Source organism: Prinia subflava, chromosome Z (genome assembly GCF_021018805.1).
Source record: "Prinia subflava isolate CZ2003 ecotype Zambia chromosome Z, Cam_Psub_1.2, whole genome shotgun sequence".
Lineage (NCBI taxonomy): Eukaryota > Metazoa > Chordata > Aves > Passeriformes > Cisticolidae > Prinia > Prinia subflava.
The window spans coordinates 87,166,357-87,190,043 of NC_086283.1; the positions used below are offsets into that span (position 1 = coordinate 87,166,357).

General features: G+C 39.4%; 1 protein-coding gene across 1 annotated transcript in view; it reads right to left on the reverse strand.

Moving 5' to 3' along the window:
* Nucleotides 1–23,687, reverse strand: part of OXCT1 (3-oxoacid CoA-transferase 1) — an 85,642-nt gene that overhangs the window by 47,839 nt on the left and 14,116 nt on the right. Inside the window, exons 4-7 of the mRNA XM_063424032.1 lie at nt 21,253–21,388; nt 16,914–17,063; nt 15,107–15,213; nt 8,795–8,855 (exon numbers count right to left, since the gene is read on the reverse strand). Coding sequence (XP_063280102.1) covers nt 8,795–8,855; nt 15,107–15,213; nt 16,914–17,063; nt 21,253–21,388 — 454 coding nt within the window. The remainder of the gene's footprint in view (nt 1–8,794; nt 8,856–15,106; nt 15,214–16,913; nt 17,064–21,252; nt 21,389–23,687) is intronic.

Sequence of the window (23,687 nt, forward strand, 5' to 3'; positions counted from 1 at the left end):
ATTCGTATCAGAGAAATGATAAATCAAAAGAGACTAGAAGAGTTCTCATACCCTACGCATTCCAAGAAATGTAACTTAAAGGTCAGGAGATAAATTTAAGCTTTACTTTCAAAAATGAACTAAGTGGAATTTAAATACTGAAGTCAAAAGTAGAAAAGTAAAATACAAATTAAAAATAATAAATCAGAGATTTAATTGCACTATCCAAGAGGTGATTTTTATACTTTACAGTCTAGTTATGTCCAACTAAACCCCTCTCAGATTCAAGGAATATCTGTAACTAAGGATCAGACCAGAGCATGCTCAGCAGAAGATATATAGCAAGGTAACGCCAGTAAAACAATTTCTTAGTTAATTATGTTGCTGTTCTCTCTGGTAAGAAAAAGAAACCCTGTTACCTTCAATAAAGGTAACAAAAAGATAACTTCATACCAAAATGACATGTTCTAAGCATACATCTGTTAGTTCTCCTTATTTCAGAGGTTCATTAGAGACAGTGGTAATTTACAAGCAGTTCTGAGAACTACTTGACATGCTACCACTTTGTTTCTCAACAAGGAATTAGTATGATCCATTTCACCTTCAGAATCATAGCAGACATCCCACACCCCCAAAATATTCAAGATAAATAAATTTCTCCACAGTTTTGAGAAAGAGGGTAGTCAGGGTACCGTTCAAGGAAAAGTTTGAAAGAAAGAAAACAATTGATGTGGTTTAGACACTTTTAACAGAAATGTAGGTATAAAGAGATTGTCAGTAACAATTTTTAAGAAGAAATAAAGTTTTCTTGCACTTAATCATTATCCTTCCTAAAATCTGCCTGGAAAAGATAGCAATAGACATATATGGAAATTGAAAAAAAAACCCCAATAATAAACTGCTTTATGAAAGCACTTTATTATTATTTGAATCTGGCAGAAATTTTTAAATCAGTCCTTCAAACTATAAAAATGGAATTTTTTGCTTATCATAACCTAATGAGAAAATTCTGATTTCACTAGTAACCCTGAAACATTGTCTTGAGCACAAGTGTTCCTTATCCCATTGGTTACAGAGCCAACTGGCTACATACCTCCCCATTCTAATTAGGATTATTTCACAGAATCACCTGAGTTGGAAGCAACCCACAAGAATTATGGAACGAAACTCTTAAGTCAATGGCCCATATGCACATCAAACTCACAACTTTGCCATTACCAGCACCATGCTCTGACCAGCTGAGGTAACCTGCTTGTGTCTTTGGCTTTCTCCACTTCTTTCAGCAAGAAGAAATTTGAAAAAAATACATTTGACTTATTCCAAAGGTTAACAAAAACGAGGAGTGTGCTTGCTTCTTTTATAATAAAATCCCAGGAAAACCTGTTCAAACATGAAATTGCTTTAAGATTTGTTTAGTTACTGCTTTCTCTAGATGAATCAGTTGATAAACTAAGGATCATAGTATCTAATTCATGGGAATATAAACGGGAGTGGATTTCTACACACTGGACACCCTGAGTGTGAGTTCTTTATAACAGAATTTAATGACGTTTTGGGGATAAAACAAAACAAATAAAAACAAACAAACAAACAAACAAAAAACAAGACTAGGAAACTGTTTGGGACCCAGAAAAGGAAAACTACTCTGTCGTCCTTGTTCATTCTTTTACCATAGTCTGCAGCCTGAAAAACCAGCATGATTTAAGTCATGATACCAAGCATTTAAGCATGACACCACGTCAGTCTTGGTATCTCAACCCATTACTTCTCTTTAAATATTCACCTTTTTTTACTGAGTAATTCAATACATTTGCAGGGGAGGGATGCTACAAGAGTTAAAAGGATGCTGCTAAAATCTGAGCTACTGATTCAAAAATTTTCACTCCAGCAGGTTATGAGGCTGCAGCTTTTTAAATCTCATATATTGATCATCTGAAAAGACATATGCCTCATGTCAGAAGTAATTTTTTGGAAGACTTTCAGTTTAGATGTTAAATCTTTCTCATTCTATACTAGAAATCTTCATAAGAGACATTAATAGCACAGAAAACAAATTAATGCTTTAAGATACCAGAATATATGCCTGTAAATTCCTTGAATCGTGCCTAAAACTCTCCCATCTTTTCAGTGCTACAATAATGCATGATTTTAAATGCAATGACAGGTAAGTCACTGATTGATTTATACATCTTAAACCAGAGCTGAAAAGTTAGGGTATTGTAAATTTAATTTTCAAATTCTCATGACAGAAGACATGAGCACTATTAGTGAAATATAGTTCAAATGCACAGCCTATGAGGCTTTCTATAAAATGTTATGAAAAACTCTCTGAATTTAGCTTTAGAAGCAAACAGAGGCTTTCCATCAGTTTATCCAGCATACTGACTTCCTGGCAATCTGCAGTATCTACTGATCAACCATGAGCTTGCTTTTTCTTGTTCTTTTTGAATGCCAGAGTTGTTCTTAATATATATGACAAGGATAAAAGGAATTCTTTTCATTGAAGAATATATTCACATCTGCAATGAACTTATGAAGCTGAATGCTGAGAAAACTCATGATATGCATTAAAGAAAGTATCACTTAGAAAGAAACAAAATATAAGAGACAGATAAAAGAAAAATAAATTCAAATCCACCAATATATTATGAGTAGGTAAAACTACCTGAACAGCAGTTAGCAACAATTTGAACTGCCATATTCATTATTTGAGCAAATCTGAAGCCATTTAATTAGATATTATATATAAAAGAAAAGCAACTGTAGGGAAAAAAACCCCAGCGACCAGAAAATAAAAGAACAGTAAAAAAACCAACAAAAATCCCATCCAAACAAAAAACATCAACAAACCAAATATAGCAAAATTAACTATTAAAGAAATTTATTCCCCTGAAAATCACAGAATAGAACAGCGTCACAGAATAGAATTTGCTGTGTTGGAAAGTACCGATTAGGGTCATCAAGTCCAACTCCTGGCCTGGCAGAGGATACACCAATAATCATACTACAGATCAGAAGCATGTTAACTAAATGTGACAAGAACTACCATATTAACTCTCTTCTAGCCCAATACAACCTACATTCCACTATTTTTCTAATCATTTTAAGATGGTCTGCATCACAGCCAAATAAATGTTTTGTTTTTCTATTATTTTTTTAATAAGCACATGCACACACAGAAGCAAGAAACAAATACAATGAAGGGAAATAAAACCAACAAAAGAGTAGTCAAGTCTGGGGGTGGGATTTTTTGGCAAACTAAAATTGTTGTGGCCAGGGTGTGCAAATGTTTCTAGGAGCTGCTTTTCCAAAACAATACCAGTAGTCCCTGAATTTCAATTCCAATCCTTCTCTGAGATGCTCTTTAACTGTCTATGATTGGCATCATTATAGCCACCAAACTGGTTGTTAACTTTGCTCAATACTGTAGGAGAAAAAGCACTAAACACTTTAGCCTTCATTGTAATTTGATAATTTTAGTCCCTTCATTGAGTGGTGAAGTATTCTTGGTCTCCCAGTCCACTGTGTTTGTATTCCTACAAAGATTCCCTGCTACTTCCAAGTATTCTTTATTTTGTACTGGGCTGGATATTTCTTAGAAGCTGAAGCTTTTTGGTTTGCTTTGGCTTTGTAATGCCTAGATTCAGACATCTGGCCTTGTTTCTCACTTTCTATCATGTTTCTTCTCTGTATTTGAGATTACAATGATTGTGATCAAGGTCAAACTTCTACTGCTCTTCCAATACTTCCTCCATGTTGGAAAATTTTATTCTCAAACTCATTAACACAGTCTTTCTCTTAACTTAATTTCATGTTTCCCTTCTATATTTTCTAAGGATCATGAGCTTGTATTTCAAAGTTGCCCTCCCACAAGTGTTCATTCAAATCTTTCAACTAAGATTCCTCTGGGAAAGGTAATTTTAATGTCTATACATTATATTTGGGTTATCCAAATTCAGATCCACAGGCATCCCTGACTCAGGATTTAGCTAAGGCCTAGGCATGTAAATACATTCATGCAGTCAAAAGCCCCAACTAACTACCTACAAATTTAAGACACAACTTTTTCTATACTTATTATATATATATATGAAATGTACTATATGAGCACACTATGGCAACTAGAATTCTACTGTTACTTGTGCCAAAAGCAGCTGGTAATACAGCAGGACTAAGAAGTTCAGTGCTCATCCTGTAACAAATGGGATTCTCACTGCAGATCCATGGGACTCTCCTTCACAACCACTGCCTAAGCACACACAGACACATCACTGAGCAATTAAATAGTATCAACAAAAGCTATAGCAACACAAAAGCTCAGTGGTTGCAGCATTTGCACAGAAGGACTTCAATTCTATGTTCTTCATCCTGATCTATGGTTTCATAGAAACACACACTAATGTAAAGTCTGTGCCCATCCCAAAACCATCCTCTATCAGGGTTCACTTTGGAGTTCCACAGCTCGAGCATCCAGGTGACAAAAAGATTCTATTAGATTATTGTTTCACTTCAAAGTGGTACTTACAGGCTTATTTATAGTAAACCGTCACTGTGAAAAAATCTTGAAGAATTCCTCAAAACAGAGCTGTGCATGTGAGGAAAGTTTTGTCATTGTTAAAGCATTTGGAGGAATAGACATGAACACACAAAAATGGTTCATTTCCAGTTTCCCCAGTAAAACCAAATGTCATGATTTAGCAGAGATAACAGGATACAAATAGCTTATTTCAGTCTGATTCTGTCCCTTAGTGCCACACAGTTCATTGTACCTGAGAAAATGGTGCTCACTGATGTGGCTGTGTTGTTACTAGGCAACCAGAGATAAAATGCGGGGCTTAATGATTTTTATTTAATGCATTTTTATGAGAAAGTACACTCTCTTTTTTCCCTCCCCTGATATCATTTGAGGTGTAAATGCTATTTACCCAAGGAGATATATTTAGCCATCTTCTGTGATCTGAACAAGAAAATTATTCAAACTGGATATTCAAACAGCCAGTCAACAAATATTTCTAAACATATTGACCATTACCATGACCAAACACTTTCACGGTGGCAGTGGCTGAGATCTCAAACCACTTAACCAGGGAAAAATATTCAGTAGGTCTCACAGCAGAGAATAACAGAACAGATAAGAGCTCAGTGTCATTTGGGACATGTTACAGACATTTATGTACTCTATTCTGGCAGAAAGCATGAGCCCAAGCCTCTATCAATCACATTTTCCCATTCATGACACCACATCTGGCAAGGTCACACCTTGTTTTCTCCTGTGGCTTTGGGTAGCCCCAATTCCCTACAAAAAAGAGGTGTCATGACCAAAAGCCCCAGCAGGGCTCTGTTCAGAGGTGTTTCTACAGGGAGATGCACATTTTAAGAAGCACCCTGTTATCACAGCCCTTGCTCTAGAGGTGTAGGCACACATCCAAGAGGCCTCGCTCCAACTCCAAGTTGCCTGCAGTTCAATTCCTATCATAAAATTCAACGCCTCTGTTGAGGGTCCTGAGAGCAGTGACACCTCCTCAATTCAGCCTGACCTTTATTCAGCAGTGCTGGAAGTATTACCACATCTATAATACCACACAATCTCTCAAGTTTCTTCACATGCTATGCTCCTCCTTTCAATCTTTACCAGGGCTGGTGGCTTGTATGTAACTTCTGACCATTGAGTTTCTTTGTATCGGCCAAGTTCTCAACACTCCCATCTTTGCTACAGGAGCAGGAAAGTGTTTGTAGATCTGAAGAAAACATGAAAACCTCAGGCTGAGTGTGTGTGTGAGAGCTCAGGTTCAAACAAAACTACAGGTCTGATCGCATGCTTAACTTCTTCAAGTTCTGCAAGCTGAAGTGAGAATCAGATGAACTCCCTGCATCCTTTCACTTTTATGTATAAAGGCAAAATAATATTATTTAGCATTTGTCTCTGTAAAGGTTAACTTCCAAATAACAGGAATCATGCAATTCAGTTGAAGATTTGATTTTGACCTTTAATAATGGATCACCTTCAAATAAAGTAGAAATTCCATTGGACTTAGCACAGTTAGATTTCTACAGACAGTTATCTGTTCCTCAGATAACCCATCCTTATTATCTTGATAGCAGGTTCTCCTCTCTCTCACTTAGATAAACAAAAGAGATGAATGCAACAGTTAAAAAAATTTCTGCAGATCAGTAAGCACTTGTTGCATTTCATTAGAAACTTACAATTAATGTATTTCTAATCTCAAAATTAAAGTACTGAATGGCTACTTCTGACCATTTCCCTAATCAAAATAAACAAGGCTGAAAATTTAACCTGGCATTTCAAAAATCAGTAATTCTTCACTGTGTGTCCCAAACATAACAAGTAGTACAGCCTGACTTCCTCCTTCTTCAGATGCCTCTATGCACAGCCAATCTCACTTCTCACAATACAGGAGAATTTTTAAGCAAACAATAGCTATCAGTCTGTGAGAAGTGGGGATTTTTTATCTCTTATCCTTTTTTTTTTTCCTCTTATCCTTCACATCCACAAAACTTGTCTGCCTCTGAATTGTTACAATTATTAAGTGTCTGTACTTCAGATAAGAGTGTGTAAAACACCACACAGACTAAAACTACAGAACAGCAGCATTAGGTAAAGAAAAAAAAGTCTTCCACTGTGTATGCATGTCAGATTTCACAGCTCCTGTAAACTTAGCAGGACATGTTAACAAATGTAACTGATCACCAGTTAACTTGCTTTTTTCAACAAGTTCACAGATACACTGAGACTGCATTTCCAGCAGTTTTTATTTCATTAGTATCTTACTATGCTAAATGCCATTCCATATTTGTACCAATGATCAGAAGCTAAAGTAAATATCAGGAAAGTGGGAAACAATCCTGAAAACCCCAGTTAATCACTTCATCTTTGAAGACAAGCTGGGCCTGTAGCTATTTTGATGAAAAGGAGCAGGGTTGGCTTCAAGTCCCTACTCCTAGAGACTAGAACTGTCTGCTTAAATTCAGTTAAATGTTCAGTCAGTGAAGAATAGAAACACAGCTGGGAACAAACACCAGAATTTAGCAATCACTGCTGCCAGGACAGTATCTGAATTACTACCCTAAACAAACTTTTTTCTTTTCCCTGTAAATGGGATTGAGAATTTCAATCCTCAGCCTTGAACAACATAAACTAAGGAGTTAGGCAAAACTCAAATTTTTAGTTGCTGCAGTTCCCTATTGATGAGCTAAGACAGCTTATAGTGCTCAGTACTAGAGGATGTACTAGACACCATATATCAACACCTCCTTCTGATTCCCTGGGTTTTGACTCTTAAACCCAAACAACGCATTCTGAATTCCACTTTGAAAGAATGACATTTAGATTTTAAGTCAAGGACAGTTGAAAATACTTGTCCTAAATCTGTGGGTTTGCATCCTCATCTAATTTGTCCATAAAAAATAGAATTGTGAAGTAATATTAATAATGCATTTTGCAAAAGATTGACAGTTTTTAAAATGGTACTGAAAATGCAATAATACTTGAAGTGGACACAGTACACAGCAGATCTACTAACAACTGATAAATGGAATTACAGCAAGAGCAATCTCACATCAGTTGCTCACTGACAAGAAAATTCTACCCTATCACACGTGGATAGAAGACAGAAAGAGAGAATGAGATGGAATGTAGGTGGAAGGCTTTGATCTACTTAAATTCTTTAAATGCCAGACTGAACAAGGTGTGAAGGACAAGTGTCTAGAAGGAAAAATTCTTTATTTAATTTTTAAAGAGAAAAGTACTTGAAATCTTTTTTAAAAACAAAACATGAAAATGTTTTGCTGCATTGTCACTGTAAGTTATGTGGCAAATATCATGGTATATTTTGTGGTAGTTCTGTAAGGCACAAAGAAATAACTGAAGTTCTCAAATGTATTATCCAGAGATACTTACATAAGAAATACATAATAAATATATTTTCCAAATAACATCTTATAAACAAACAAGCAAGCAAAAACTCAAGCCAACCCCCAAACAAAACAAACAAAAACCCTGAAGAAATAAAAGCCTCTTCTATAAACTATTTACTAGAAACAGTCTAGAGGAGTTTGTCTTGATCTTACTGCCAAACTGTATTTAGGTTTATTAGGCATATAAAAAAACTAACCAGAGAGTGAAGAAAAACCTAATAGAGCAGCCTATCTTTTACATATTGCTATGCCTTAGCAACTCTCCAGGCACCAATATTTTTCCAGTGTAGGCTGCTTCATGTTTTTAAATATTATCATTTCAGACAAAGAAAAAGGGCAGAAAGATTGGAAGAAAATTCTAGATGAGCTAGTCCATCCTCTTTCTCAAGATACAGACAAATATCTGTATCTCATTATGGACTGATATTTATGTAATTTACTAAATTTTAGAGACCACAACTGTATTGGCTATATAGTTTGACTAATCTATGTTGTTACACAGTCGATTTTATTTTCAAGTTTTGCATAAAGTCTTATGTGAATCTTCTCAAGTACAGCCTAAGCCTCTTTTCCTCTTTCATCCACACGTTACTTTATTTAACAAATTTGAAGACTCTTGCTTTGTTTTCCTCTCAAAGGCTGATCACAGTGAACTTGAAGTCCTGGTCTGCATCAGATGTACAGCAACAAAGGAATTAATCACCAAAGCAGAGCATAGTGTCAGGAGAATGCAGTCCAAGGAAAGAGGTTGGACCACTGTCCCTGATTTGAAATCCTGCAATGATCTGAAATCCCCCCAGCCTATCTCCAGAATACCATGCAAGATAAAGGAGTATGTTTACTATACCGGCATAGGGCTTACTATGTTTCAATTCCCTACCTCTACTACAGTTGTCTTTGCAGCTTTGCACATAGGTTGGTTGAAGTTTCTTGCAGTTTTCCTGAAAAAAAAATTAATAAATATTAAAGGCTGTGATAGTACAATGAAAGACTGTTCAGAAATAAGCTACTAGAGGAATGTCTGTATTTTAAGCATCACAAAGCTTTTTGCTGGAGAACTAATAAAAAAAATTATAAGGGAGAAAAAAGTATTATGGAATTGCATAAGATGCATCTGAAATGAAATAATATTTTCCTACATTAGAAAATATTTATTACAGCTCTTTTGACTTTTAATCAGCACACCATTTAATTGAGATTGGGTATGTTACTGATATCTTCATTTATTGGATCCAAAAGCAGCAGCATGCTGGACTTTGTACAATGCCTTTATTTCACTGCACAAAGAATGAAATTAATCTCTACAGGGAACCAGCACCAGGCCTAACAACCTCTCAAGTATGCTTTCCTGACTCAGACTAAGACTTGGGATAGCACTTTCCCAGTAGTAAATGCAATCCAATTCTCTTAATTAAATATATATATATATAAAACCAAAAATCCCCTATGTTAGTTTTGGCACTTACTGTAAGACTCTGGCATTCGCTCAAAGCATTTCTGTACCAAGGAAAAAGGACTTCTAGAGAATAATAGGAACCTATGTATACCTGTGTTGGGAACTGCACCAAGACCCTAGTAGGCACAGGGGAAACAAGTGACCTGTGGCAGCCACTCTGTGTGTTTCTCAGAAACCCCCAAACAAATCTGTGTGGCACATTTAATAATTAAGAAGTATTATGAAGGTTTTAGTGGTGTTCCACTGCTAGCGTCTCAGCATTTTTCTGTGCTAAAAATTTGAAAATTTTCCATCAAAATCCCTAAAATCAGGTTTCGAAGTAAGACATAACCTCCTTTCCTACATCGTTTTTCCACAGAAGCATTTCCTCCCCGCCCCGCCCATCCTTATTTCGCAGACTCACAGAATCATTTAAGCTAGGAAAAAGCCCTTAAGACGATGGAGTCCAGGAGCTGACCTGCAAGGTGCTCTCCCCTCCCTCCTCCCTCGGCGCCAGGACCGTGCCCGGTGCCGCAGCCGCTCCGAGCCTCGGGCGCTGCTGCCACCGCGCGGCGCCGGGGGCAGCACGGCAGGGACAGGGCCCGACACCCACAGGCCGCTCGGACAGCATTCCAGCGCACATACCGACACCATCAAAGCTACACCCTAAGATACATATCTCGCGGAAACGCCGTTTTATTGGCAATATACAGAAGCTGTGAAGCCTCTAACAAAGGGTCAGCCCTGTCCTGGGGGCCATCAGGCACAGGATCACCAGCCGGGCAAGGGAGGGGATTGGCCCGCTCCGCTCTGCAATGGGGCGGCCTCACCTCGAGTGCTGGGGGCAGATGTGGGTGCCACAACATAAAAGATACTAAACTATTAGAGATTGTCCAAAGGAGGGTCACACGGATGATACAGGGCCTTAAGAGGAAGCCAAATCAGGAGTGGCTGAGGTCACTTGCTGTGTTCAGCCTGAAGGGCTGAGGGAAGACTGGGGGAAGACTGAGAGACCTCACCGCAGTTACAACTTCCTTGAAAGGGGAAGAGGAGGGGCAGGCATTGATCTCTTTTCTGTGTGATCACTGACAGGAGCCGAGGGAATGGCCTGAAGCTGTGTCAGGGAAGGTTTAAGTTGGACATCTGAAAAAAGTTTTTCACCCAGAGGGTGGTTGGGCACTGGCACAGGCTTCCCAGGGCAGTGGTCAAGCACCAGCCTGACTGAGTTTGAGAAGCATTTGGACAATACTCCCAAGGCATATGGTGTGACTCTTGGGGATGGTGCTGTGCAGAGCCCGGGGTTGAGCTGGACTTTGATGATCCTTGTGGGTCTCTTCTAACTCAACAAATTCTATGATTCTATTAATATCTTCTGCCCAAAGGTCTTCTTGGTAGCTATACAAACCCAAAAGAAGAATATAATAGTAAGAAAAGAAAAAAAAGAAAAAAAACCCAACACAACATGAATTTATACTCTCCTCTGAGAGACAAATACAGCACAATTTAGTAGTGATTCAGGAAAAACTACCCTAAACTAGGCAGAGTAGCAAATGAGAAGAAAAATAAGAGTTATAAAAGCTGAATTAAAATAGCTGAGAAATGGATATTGTCTCCTATGTAACTACTTTTCTGAGCCAAACTTTCTCAAGATTGCAGTGGCTTCTCTGCCAGCAAAAAAAAATGAGATAAAATTATTTTTACATAAGGAAAAAACAAAAAACTACAAGAAAACATTTCAATACTAATTTGAGATTAAGAAGAGCTAATGGTCTCTAATCTGACATAATTTATAAAAGCTTCTGCCATTTAAACTGTTGAGTTAGTAATTTCAGAAGTAGCAGTCTTTTACAGGATTGAAGGTTTTATTTCTAAAGAGTACATCACCCAGAAGGAAAAAAACCCAGAACTTATTATCCAACACAGAATAATGTTAAGGGGTTAGGAGCAGGAAAATCAAAAATTTTCCAGACAAAGTTACCTTTTTATTTTATTTTCTAGAAATTTAGACTCAGCTCTACAAAGTGCCATTGTTCCACTGGACTTCTACACTGACGCAAAGGCATGATATCTTTTCTCCCAGAGGCAAAAGATAGCAAACTAGTTCATAGGAGACTTAACCAACAAACTACATCCACTTCATACCTAATGATTCGAAGGTGTAGAGATACCTCAGGTATAAGCTGAATTTATGTTTTGCAGAACCAGGTGAAGCATGAAGAGATGACCTGACATGACTGTGACAGAAGAGGCTCTGATGCAGGTTATCCCTTTAACATTTCTGCTTCTTTGTCAATAGTCTACTTGCATCACCAACAAGCCACATACTTGCTTGTGACGTCTAAGTACATGGGGCTAGAACAACTAGCAGAATGGTACCAAATGAAAAGAGCGGGGAGCCAAAGGAGGCAGACAAATCACTTGCCATGATACTTGAAACGTCATAGCAGTCAGGTGAAGTACCAGGTGACTGGGAAGAGGGAAAGATGGTTCCCATCTTCAAAAATGATATAAAGGAGGACCCCAGGAACTACTGACCTGTCAGCCTCACATCTGTGCCTGGGAATATCACGGCGCATACTCCTGGAAGCTGTGTGAAGTCACAGGGAAGACAGGAAGGTGATTCAGGACAGCCAGCAAAACTTCACATTGGTTAGGCAAGTCCTTCCTAACCAATATAGTGGTCTTCTATGATGGAGTGACTATATCAGTGGTTGGGAAATGGCTATAGATGTCATTTATCTGCACTTCTGTAAAGCTTTTGACATGGCTTTATAGCCCCACATCATTGTCTCTAATTTGGAGGGTGATGGATTTGATTGCATAGACTGGTAGATGAGGAATTGGTTCAACAGGCTAAAGGTTGATGGTCAATGGCTCAGAGTCCCAATGGACATCAGTGACAAGTGATGTCCCTCAGGGGTCTGTACTAGGACCAGTGTTATTTGGTATCTTCATTAATGACACCGACGAAGGAATTGAGTGAACCCTTAGCAAATTACAGATGACACCAAGGTGAGTGGTGCTGTTGACACTTCTGAAGGATGGGATGCCATCCAGAGGGACGTGGACAAGCTCAGTCCAGGCTGGGCATGAACAGACCCAGAGCAGCCCTGCCCAGAAGGACTTGGGGGTGCTGCTGGGTGAAGGGCTGGACATGCCCCGGCTATGGCACTCACAGCCCAGAGAGCCAAACGTGTCCTGGGCTGCATCCAGAGCCCCGTGGGCAGCAGGGGAGGGAGGGGATTCTGCCCCTCTGCTCTGCTCTGCTGAGACCCAGCTGGAGCTCTGCATCCAGAGCTGGGGTCCCTGCACAGGAAGGACAGGGACCTGCTGGAGGAAGTCCAGAGGAGGCCACCAAGATGATCAGAGGTCTGGAGAACCTCTCCTACAAGGAAAGGCTGAGAGAATTTGAATTGTTAAGCCTGGAAAAGAGAAGACCTCAGCGTGACCAAATTACAGCCTTACAGTACCTGAAGGGAGTATTCAACATAGATTGACTTTTCACAAGGGCACATGATGACAAAACACGGGAGAATGGCTTCAAATTGAAAGAGAGGAGGTTTAGGTTTGGTATTAAGGAGAAATTCTTTACTGAGAGTGGTGAGGAACTGAAACAGGTTGCCCAGAGAAGTTGTGGATATCCTATCCCCAGAAGTGTTCAAGGCCAGTCTGAATGGAGCTCTAAGCAACCCAACCCAGTGCCGGGTGCTCTTGCCCACAGCCAGAGGCCAGAACTGGATGATATTTAAGATCACTTCCAAACCAGGCCATTCTGGGATTCTCTGACTATCCACAGAAGCAGTGGTGCTCCCTGATGTCCCTAATGAGCAAGGCCACAAGAGAGGTTAAGACCTTTGTTAGACAAAAGCTAACCACTGCTAAGTCGTAAAGAATAGTCCACTGAGCATGAAGATGCCTGACATGAAAACCACCACAATATGCTGTATGGAACAAAAGATCTAGGGCTCATAAAGTATAACTTTAAAAGAAACCAAAATCAACAGTTTTAAAAACAGCTTTATAAAGAAGTTGGTGCCATTCTCAATTCCCAGAAAACAGTATAGCTTAATGTATGAGAAAAAATTGATGCCAGCCTGTGGTCCAAGTAAATGTACCTAAAATACATCCTCTGTATTTATAAAAGCTCTTACCCTGAGGGTGATTAACGGTTTGGCAGACACTTACACCATTGCTACTGGCTTCACACAGTTGCAGGAAACACACTATAAATAGTACCACACTGCTGTGAAAATGGTAGCAGATGGCAAGTTATAAGATGACCCTATGTTTCTCTGTTCTGTTATCAGACAATCATGTCTCATCCAGAAACACAGGAGGTCACTGCTCATCGTAAGCAAATTCCTTTGAGCTAGCAATATTCTACATGGAATAGGACACCAGATGATGATCAGTTTCCATCTTTGGTTAGTTACAGTTGAAGGGAGGAGTCAAGATTTTTAGATCTTCATTCCAGATGGAAGTAGTATCTGTTATCAGCTGTATTGTGTGAATATGGGAGACATAATGAAGATTTCTGAAAGGAACAGGAAGGAAAGGCATAGAGAACAACATGGCATAAATGAAGAGGGTAAAAGGAGAACACAAGCAGTCTGTTTTTGTGGAGAATGAAAGAACTTTCGAGAGATATCTACTATGCATTAGTAGAATACAGGATACAAGCACAGAGAGTAGAGGCTCAGGATCAAACAAAGATAAGGCTAAGGGGGAAGAGTGTTTCCTGTATTCAATGTACCAGAGCCTAAGGAGAACAGTTTAGCAGTTATCGAATTTATCTGCATGCACACAAAAAAAGTTCAGCTTTCAATCAGAAACCATATTGTCTTGACAGTGGCAAGTCAGGATGTCAAGATTTGAGCCAAATAAAAACTTATTTATTAATTTTCAAGTATTTTAATGTGGTATTAATCATGTGCATCTATAAATATATATACACACACATACATACATAAAGAAAAGTATTACTTTACAGGTATTGCTTTATATATTTTTCGATTGCTTTTCCAACTCCTTGTTTGTTCTAATACAAAGACAGACTCTCAGTCAGCATGTGCATGTAATAAACTGCAAGTGATAACTACAACACTTACCTTTTCATCTGATAGCCATAAGACAAACAAATAAAAACCAGGCATTAAACATAAGCAAACCTCTCTCCTGCTTCAGTTCAGGACAAATCAGAACACAAACAGAGCAACTCATATAAAAGATTTTCTCCGTAGTGCAACATTAAACTTTTCATTGCAAAGATGTTTAAATTCATATGATGCCTTTCCCTACACCACTGAGATGAAATCAACTTTAAATACAGTTTTCTTTAGAGAGAATCAATTTTCCCATCACTGACTGGCCAGAAGACTGACTCAATTACTTTCTCTTCTGTCATACATGAACCTGTACTTCTTGGGTTAGCCTTTAATTGCTCAAGAAAAAGAACCTAAACTAACATGAAAATTGAAAGAAAGAGAATGTCGCTAAATTTCTCAACAGTCACCATAACAACTTTGGTCAGCTGTGTCTCATTTTTAACTATGAGTGCTTTATTTCATAGCTGTGTTTGAATTCTCAAAAGTCATTAGAAAAAGCAATTATATTTTGGTGTTTTATAGCAGTGTAATTTGACAGTAGGGAAAGGCAATATGAAAGAATGTGAAATCAGTAAAACACAGGAGACAGGATTCTCCTCATTCATTACCTAAACTGTAAAATAATCTTTTCCCACCAGTAAACAAGTCATACCTGAAAATTATGTTTCCTGCACGATCAGCCTTCCATGCCTTCACAAGAGCAAAATCTCCTGTAATCGATTTCTCCAGAATAAAGTGACGGCCATCAAACTCCCTCACCTACAGAAAAAAGTATAAAATTGATATTTAGGTTTCTTCCAAAAGATTTTAATGTGTAATACTTATTTTAAGGGTTAATTTTGCAGACTATTATATTTCAATTTCTTTTTGTACTCCATAATATTTGAACTGAAAAACTGTACAATAACAGAGAGGCATGGAAAGGCTATAAACCCCAGTTTTATCACAGTGTCATAGTGAAACATCATGAGAATCAATTTTCCTCCTGCTCCATCTACTGGAATTAGACACGCTTTGTCCTGCACGTCAGCTAACCAAAAACCAAAGTGCTAAAGCAGAATTACTGAAAAAATTTATAAGCACTGCCCATCATCAGAAACTCCAAATGCAAAATTAAGTCAATTCAAGATAGACTACGCAAATCATTTCATCTAACAGGCTGTTTCATTTGGTTTTCGCTGCATTTTTCACCAATATTTGCAATGAATGATACTGTGCCTGAAGCCATATTATGGAACAGGGACAGAGCTAGTCTTTTAATCCTACAGAGATGAAAGACAACCTATCTTAGCAATTTAGAAGGTAAGAGTATACCCAAATATTACTTGATAGGTTTTTAAAATTGCTGAAAGGGGAAGGAAGTATGAGAAAAGTGTATCAGACATCAGTTTGCCAGTGCCATAAAAGGAGATCTAAGCCTTTATAAAATGACACTTCTGTGCAAAATGGATGTGGAGAATGGAATTGAATAAATCATGCTAATCATGTTATTTGCACGCCACAATTATTAGACTGAGGAGAGTAAGAGAGATTTTCCCACAAATGTCAAAAGAAAAGCAGATGAAGAAAAATGTTATTAAAATTGTAAGCTATTTAATGAACAAAACAAATGGTAAAACATCATAATGATGTATGCAGCAAAAAAAAAGGGAATATAAAAGACTAAGGCAACGCCTAGATACTGCAAATAGTTGTGTATAAAATATATGAAAACCATGGGTTAGGATGGAATTACCTTTACCCCAAAAGCCTTCTTGAGGTGAAATTTAATATTGTATGCAGCATAATTGAAACACACAATATTAGCCCCATCCATTTCTTCAAGAAAAATTATGGCACTGAGATATCTCTTCCCTTCTCCAAATTCTACATCCAATTTCAAAATGAAACCCTTGTTTTTGCCTTTGAAAGCCACAATCTTTTTATTTCCTCACAGTTTTAAAAACTGAAACTAAATTGCATTTCAAATGTAGGGAAATGCATTTCCTGGAATTTGTGTCAGCTGAGCTCTTCCCAGTTTAACATGAGAATGCCCCATTTCTTCTAAGGCTGAAGTTCTGTGTACAGCTGCACAGCGCAGTATTTAAAGAGCACCTGCCCCACTAACAGGAGACTGTTCTCAAACAGCTCTGCGCCCTACAATGGCGTGGAACAAAATTTTGTTCGAATACACAGCTAACACGAGCTGAGAATGGTTAAGTGAAGGCTAACTCAGCAAGGCTTTCACTTGGACCAGGTCTTAATGCTAAATCACACTAGAACTGTAAAAACTTCACATCACAGAGGACAGCAGTAAGCAGTGGAAACAAAGCTAATGTGTCTGGTACCACAGACATCCAGTTAACTGAATACAGTAAGGTTAAACTTAACTCCTTCTGAAACTGCTGTTTATGTTGTAAATATGTTAGAAATTAATTTTTCAATGCTGAAGGCTTCCTACTGGCAATCAGACCTCTTACCTCTCTTGGCTGGCTGGCAATGGCAATGGTGCCATCTGTGTTGTACTTGATGGGTGCACCCCCTTCCTGTACCAGCGTCCCATAGCCAGTACTGGTGTAAAATGCTGGGATTCCTGCTCCTCCTGCTCTAATACGTTCAGCAAGTGTACCCTATGGGAAAACATATTTAAGCAATCATCAATTGGGAACAACAAATCCAACTTTGAAGAATGGCTTGCATGAACTCTATTTTGTATCCTGTCATTTGTAGCTTTTCCTTCTGTACACAGTAGACAGACGTGATCATCTATTTCTTCCTCAGATTTTAGCTTTCCTATGTGGGACTACTGCTGGATATGGCAAGAAATGCTTGACACACAGTCATTAACTGCTCAAGATGACACTGTCATACAAACACCTGCCAAATACCAGGGCCCAGCACTTGGCTATGTCTCCTCTCCTTCAGTTTATTTCCCAACCCATTATTCTGGAGAATAGCCCAGAGTTCTTTTTTTTCCCACCTGGCTACATATCCTAGAAGGTTTTTCTTCTCTAGCAGTCCTAAACATTGATATTCATTCTTCAGCATTCTAAGAAAAACTTCAGAACCCACTCCTAGTGAAACAGCCAAGCATGGCAGATGGAGAAAGGAAGTCTACTGATCTGGATTGTCCCTGCCAAGAATACCAAAAAGCTAACTAACAGAGCAGGTTTTATACCCTCTTTGACCACCCTGTCTGCACTCTTCTCTATGTCCAGGCATAGTGGAGGATACTAACAGCAAAATTCCTCATTCTTCTTAATTATAGACTTATGGCCAAAGATGTGTATTTGCTTTTCATTAGTGTCATTTCCTGCCTTTTTTTTTTTTTTTTTTTTATTCTCCTGGAGTAAGACAAGAACATCATGGTCAATTATCCAGTTTAACAGCCTCTAGAACACAGATTTTATTTTCCCCAGTTATCCTGCAAGAAGCACAATGGCTTCTGGTTTTCAAAATGGTGGCAAGAGGCAGATGCAAACCATGCAACAATATAGAGTCCTGTGTTCTGAGAAGCCTTAGCATTTCAAGATCTCACTGTGACCTCTTCCTTACTGTGTGACAATAATACGAAAGTCTCCCATTTTGCCTAAGGTTATACCAAACTATTTCAGGAAAGACTATTTTTCTTGACACAAATATCTCAATTCCCCCACATCTCCTATCAAGTAATTAATTCACCTTACTGTTTCCCATTATATGCTGCAGACCCATTATTTCCATGCCAAATCTACATAGCTTATCTGGTAGCCCACAGAGCCAACTACATGTCTAAGGAGCTCATGGTCCTCCAGGTGAAAGTACTGAACATTAACTAGGAAAGAAAAAATGCATTGTGAGATTTGTGACATTTGAAACATCAGACATGGCAAGTGTCTGGCTATTTTCAAGTCTGCAGACTGGGTATAAAGCGAACTTTTCCACTCATGTCTGTAATTCTAAGAAACGTTCTCTCACAGCATCCTCATAGGCAAGCTCAGGAAGAGTGGACTATATGAGAGGGCGGTGAAATGGATTGAGAACTGGCTGAACGACAGATCTCAGAGGGCTGTAATCACAACACAGGATCTAGTTGGAGGCCTGTCACTAGTGGTGCCCACCAAGGGTCAACACTGGCCCCAGTATTGTTTAACTTATGCATCAGTGGCTTAGAGGAAGGGCAGATGCCTCCTCTCATTCACTGCTGACACAAAGCTGGCAGGGGTGGCCGATACCCCAGAGAGCCGTGCAGCCCTTCAGAGGGACCTGGACAGGCTGGAGAGATGGGCAGAGAAAAACAATCTGAAATTCAGCAAAGGAAAATCCAGGGTCCTGCAGCTGAGGAAGAATGATCCCATGCACCTGTACTGGCCAGGGACTGACCAGCTTGGTGGGGAAGGACCTGGAGGTCCTAGTGGACAACAAGCTGACCATGAACCAGCAGTGTGTCCTTGAGGCCAAGGCCAGGGGTATCCTGGGATGCATCAGGAACAGCATCTTCACCAGGTCGTGGGAGCTGACCCTGCCCCTCAACTGAGGCTTGGTGAGGCCATGTCTGGGCTGCTGTGTCCAGTTCTGGGCTCCTCAGGACACGAGAAACACGAAACTCCTGGAGTGGGTCCTGGAGGGAAGGGTAACAAAGATGGGCCTGCAGCATCTCTCTTATGAGGAAAGGCTGAGGGAGTGGGCCTGTTTAGCCTTGAGCAGAGGTGACTGAGAGGGGACCTTATGAGTGCCTGTAAGTATCTGAAGAAGGGGTGCCAAGATGAGGCAGCCAGGCTCTGTCCAGGGGTCCTGAGCAACAGAAGAAGATGCAATGGACAGAAACTGATGCACAGAAGTTCCACCTGAACATGAGGAAGAACTCCTTTACTGTGACACTGACCACACACTGGAACAGATTGCCCAGAGAGGTCATGGAGTTGCCCTCACCGGAGCTACCCAAGCACCATCTGGACACAATCCTGTGCTGTGTGCTCTGGGATGACCCTGCTTGAGCAAAGAGGCTGGACCCGATGACCCACTGTGGGTCCTTCCAACCTGACCCATACTGCGACTCTGTGATTCACAAGAGAGGAAGCTCAAGATACAACTCTTAATAAAAACTTACTACAGTTGTTTTCCCCAGAAACTTATATAAATAGCTGTTTAAAGCTCAAATTTTATGTGTCAGTTCTGAAAATGCCACACCTGAACATGTTGTAGGCTTTAAAGTTAGAGCATCAACTTCAGAGAAGTTGATCTCAATAGAACATAACGGGTATCAATGATTTTAGGATCTCATTGCATTCATGCTATTTGGGTAGCTTGGCAGTGCTAAGATAGTGCTAAGATAGTAAAAATATGGTGCTTAAAAAGCCAGGTTTTAAATTTCCTCATAACAGTATGCACAAATTAACGTCGTTAAGAATTGATGAACAAGTCCAAAAAAGGTTTTGTCTCACAAGGAACTAAATCTCCGAATTTGATTCCTGCCCACTAGATGGCAGGCATTGCACATGCAACGTCCCCAAAACCTGCCACCAAGGTGGGAATGGAGCCGCTCCTTGACTTCCTTCCCTTTATATGGGGCCACAGTTCTGAGCATACTTTATGCCTTCTTCTACAATCTTATATATATATATATATATATATGCTTCAGATTAATACAATTTATTATTAATTAGTCCCATTAAAGGAATTCACACAACTAACAGTCAATTCTTAACAGATGCATGACCCTCAGATGTTGTATTGGCTTTGCAAGGTTTTGGTAGCTAGAGGGGTGATTTCTGGGTGAGTATGTGAGAAGCTTCCCACAGTGTCCACAAAACCAGTGCCAGCTGTTCCAAGGCTGAGTACATCAGCAACAGTGGTAGTGCCTCTGGGACAGTGTACTGAAGGAGAACCTCCTGTATAGATGTAAGTCCATCCAGAGCAGGGAGGACTGAGAACGTGTGAGAAGAACACCTCTGCAGACACCAAGGTCAGTGAAGGAAGAGGGGGAGGAGATGCTCCAGGTGCCAGAGCAGAAATTCCCCTGCAGCTCCCACAGTGAGGCGCCCCTGCAGTCCATGGTGGGCCACGTGGGAGTACAAATCCACCTGCAGCCCCTGGAGGATCCCAAGCCCAAGCAGGTAAATGCCTCAAAGAAGGCTGTGACCCCATGAGAAGCCCATGCTGGAGCAGACTTCTGGCAGGACCTATGGCCTCATGGAAAGAGGAGCCCATGCTGGAGCAGGTCTGCTGACAGGGCTTGTGATCCCTCAGGGGATCCACGTTGGAGCAGGCTGCTCCTGAAGGACTGCACCCTGTGGAAGGGACCTGTTCTGAAGCAGTCTGTTCCTGAAGGACTGATCCTGTGTAAGGAACCCACACTGGATGGTAGAAGAGCATGAGGAATCCTCCTGAGCAGAAGGGAGCTGCACAACATGTGATGAACTGACCACAACCCCCTATTCCCTCCTCCTGCTGTGCTACTAGCAGAGAGGAGGTAAACTGTGAATAAACTTACGGCCAGGAAAAAGGGAGGGCTGGGGTGTTAAGATTTGGTTTTACTTCTCTTAGCCTACTCTGATTTGATTGGTATAAACTAAATTAAGTTCCCCAAGCTGAGTCTATGGTGCCCACAATCATAACTGGTGAGTGATCTCTCCTTTTACTTATCTCAATCTGTGAGTCTGTTATATTTTCTCTGCCTGTCCAGCTGAGGGGAGTTGAGAGTGAGGCTTTGGTGGGCACTTGGAGTCCAGTCAGGGTCAGCCTACCACAGATGTCAAGTGCCTTTTGCACATAAACAAAACATTTGGATTGCAAAACAATTTTATAGGAGCACTTAAGCATCTTAGAGACAGTCCTTACCTGTGGTGTAAGCTCAACTTCAAGCTCACCAGATAAATACTGGCGTTCAAATTCTGCGTTCTCTCCAACATATGATGACACCATGCGTTTTATCTGCTTTGTCTGAAGCAGAAGACCAAGTCCAAAATTGTCAACACTGTGAAAATGCCAGACAATACAGTTTTGTTGTAAACAAAGCACTTGATAAGCTGCAATGACTTAACAAGAAGAAATAGTTCATCTTCCCCACACATAAAGATTTGAAGACAAAAATTAAATTCCAGCTTTTAGAGGGTAAAGCATTAAAGCTGCAATTAAAATTAGGATTTCAATGTTCAGACCTCATGTCTTCCAAGACACAGAACACATCCAAAACTTCTGTTTAAAGTAATTTCACATGTTAACAGTTAAAAATATCAGCTTGACAAATGGTGTTATTTTACATACCTGCTCCTTTAAAAAGCCTTATCAAATTAATAAGTCAGACATGGCTTTGAGTGAATAAAGTCATATTTTTGTTTACATTCCTGCTTACTAGGAAAATGACAAGTGATTGCTTAGCAGCCCAAGGAGAAAGGTACATTTATATTTACAATACTAGTTTTTATACAAGGTAAGAGAATGTATTTAAATTAGTAAATAATTTAATCTCTTACTAAATAACTTCCTACTCCAACAAAGGATTTCAGCACTACAAAAAAGATTTTCCTGTCTATTTCAGCTGAAACTGAATGCCAGAGATGTTATGCAACCTTTTTCTTGTGCCAGTGCTTCTAAAATTCTGATATCCTTCATGATGTTTGCCATGCTATCTTGTGTACTATTGGATTAGGAACATTTTTCAGAAGCTCCTGCAACCAAGGTTGCTCTGTAAAAAGTGCTACTTCAACTCAACGAAATATGAGGTTAATATATAAATATGGAAATAAACATGATTGATGACAGATGATATTATAAAGACATGTTTCATTCACTTTTACAGCATATTATGCAAGATGCCAGCAGACTGGTACATGTGTGTGAAGCTCCTCCACATTTATGTTGGTCTCTGCATTGTATAAGCAGACAACTCAGACCTTCCAATCCCTCTGCACAAAAGATGCCATGATCCAGAATTACCTCACAAAAAATGATGTATATCTGCCATGAGTGGGCTCAATTCAATATGACTTAATTATCCACACAATGGATAAGAAGTAAGAAATAAGAATTTCAGGATAAGAAATACAGAAAAATATTTAAATAATCCTTTATGATATCAATTATTCACCACTTTGTAATTAACGCTTGCTTACAATACATGAATCCTCTTGAAAACACCTTCCTGAAGAAGAGCTCCAAAAAAAGACCAGCTTAAAAAACTTCACTATTATGCAGTATTCATTTTCAAAAATAATAGCGGTAATGCTTGCCAGCCATAGCACAGGCTGCAGTGATGCAGGGGAGAGGGGCTGAGCAGGACAACACCAGCTCCTCATCTCCAACCACAATACCCCGAAAGCAGCGTGGACAGACATGCAGTCCCAATGCCTTCGCAACTGCATGCATCATAAGCACTATTTTAAGGGTAGGACTATTTTAAGGAGATGGCCTACTTCAGTGCATACTCAAGCATTTTGGAAACTAGATGAGAGGAAGTGAAACAAGCTTCTCTGATCTGGTTCTTTGAATTTATTCTATGCTATCTAGAAGAAACAAAAGAATGTGATGTATGATAAAAACTTGCTTCACTCTCCAACTCTGACCAATTAAGAAAAAAGTTAAAAATCTAATGGTGATGCAACTTCCAAAGTATGCTGGTGCCAAAGCCTTGGTACTAAAATGTGCGTTGCCTAGAAACAACCTGTGTTTCTAACTCCCCACAAGAAAAAAAATCCTCCAGTTTGAAACTAGAAGAGCTGAGAACAGAGAAGAAAAAGGAGTCTTGTGGGCAAAAGAGATTACAAAAAAGAATTTTTAAAAAGCCAGAATTTCCTGTATAGATTAATTCAAAGCAGGACAATTCCTCTCACATAAAAACCATCAAACCCTGGCCTCTCATTATAAAAGGTAGTAAACAAATGTAAAGACCAGCCAACATCTGATGGCAGTTAAACATGTTGGTGTAACTACAGCACTGTCTGGCAAAAGTACAGAATTTAAACAAAACTAGTGCAAGAAACAACAGGAACCTTCCTGAACTGCTTGCAAGCCAGAGTTTGCAATTTCTGTGCATCATTCAGGTGGTTAGAGCTGTTCTTATCATTACAAAACTTGAAAGTTACCAAATAGAAAAGAACACTTCTGCATGAAGACAACTAAATACTATATGCACTGATGTAAAAAAGGATGGCAACAGAGGGTCAGGAGCAGATTTGTAATGGTTAAAGAAATTTCTGCTTCATTTCACTAAGATCCATAATCCTTCCTCCTATGATCTCAGAAACAGCTACTGAAGCGTATCGTCCTTAACAGAT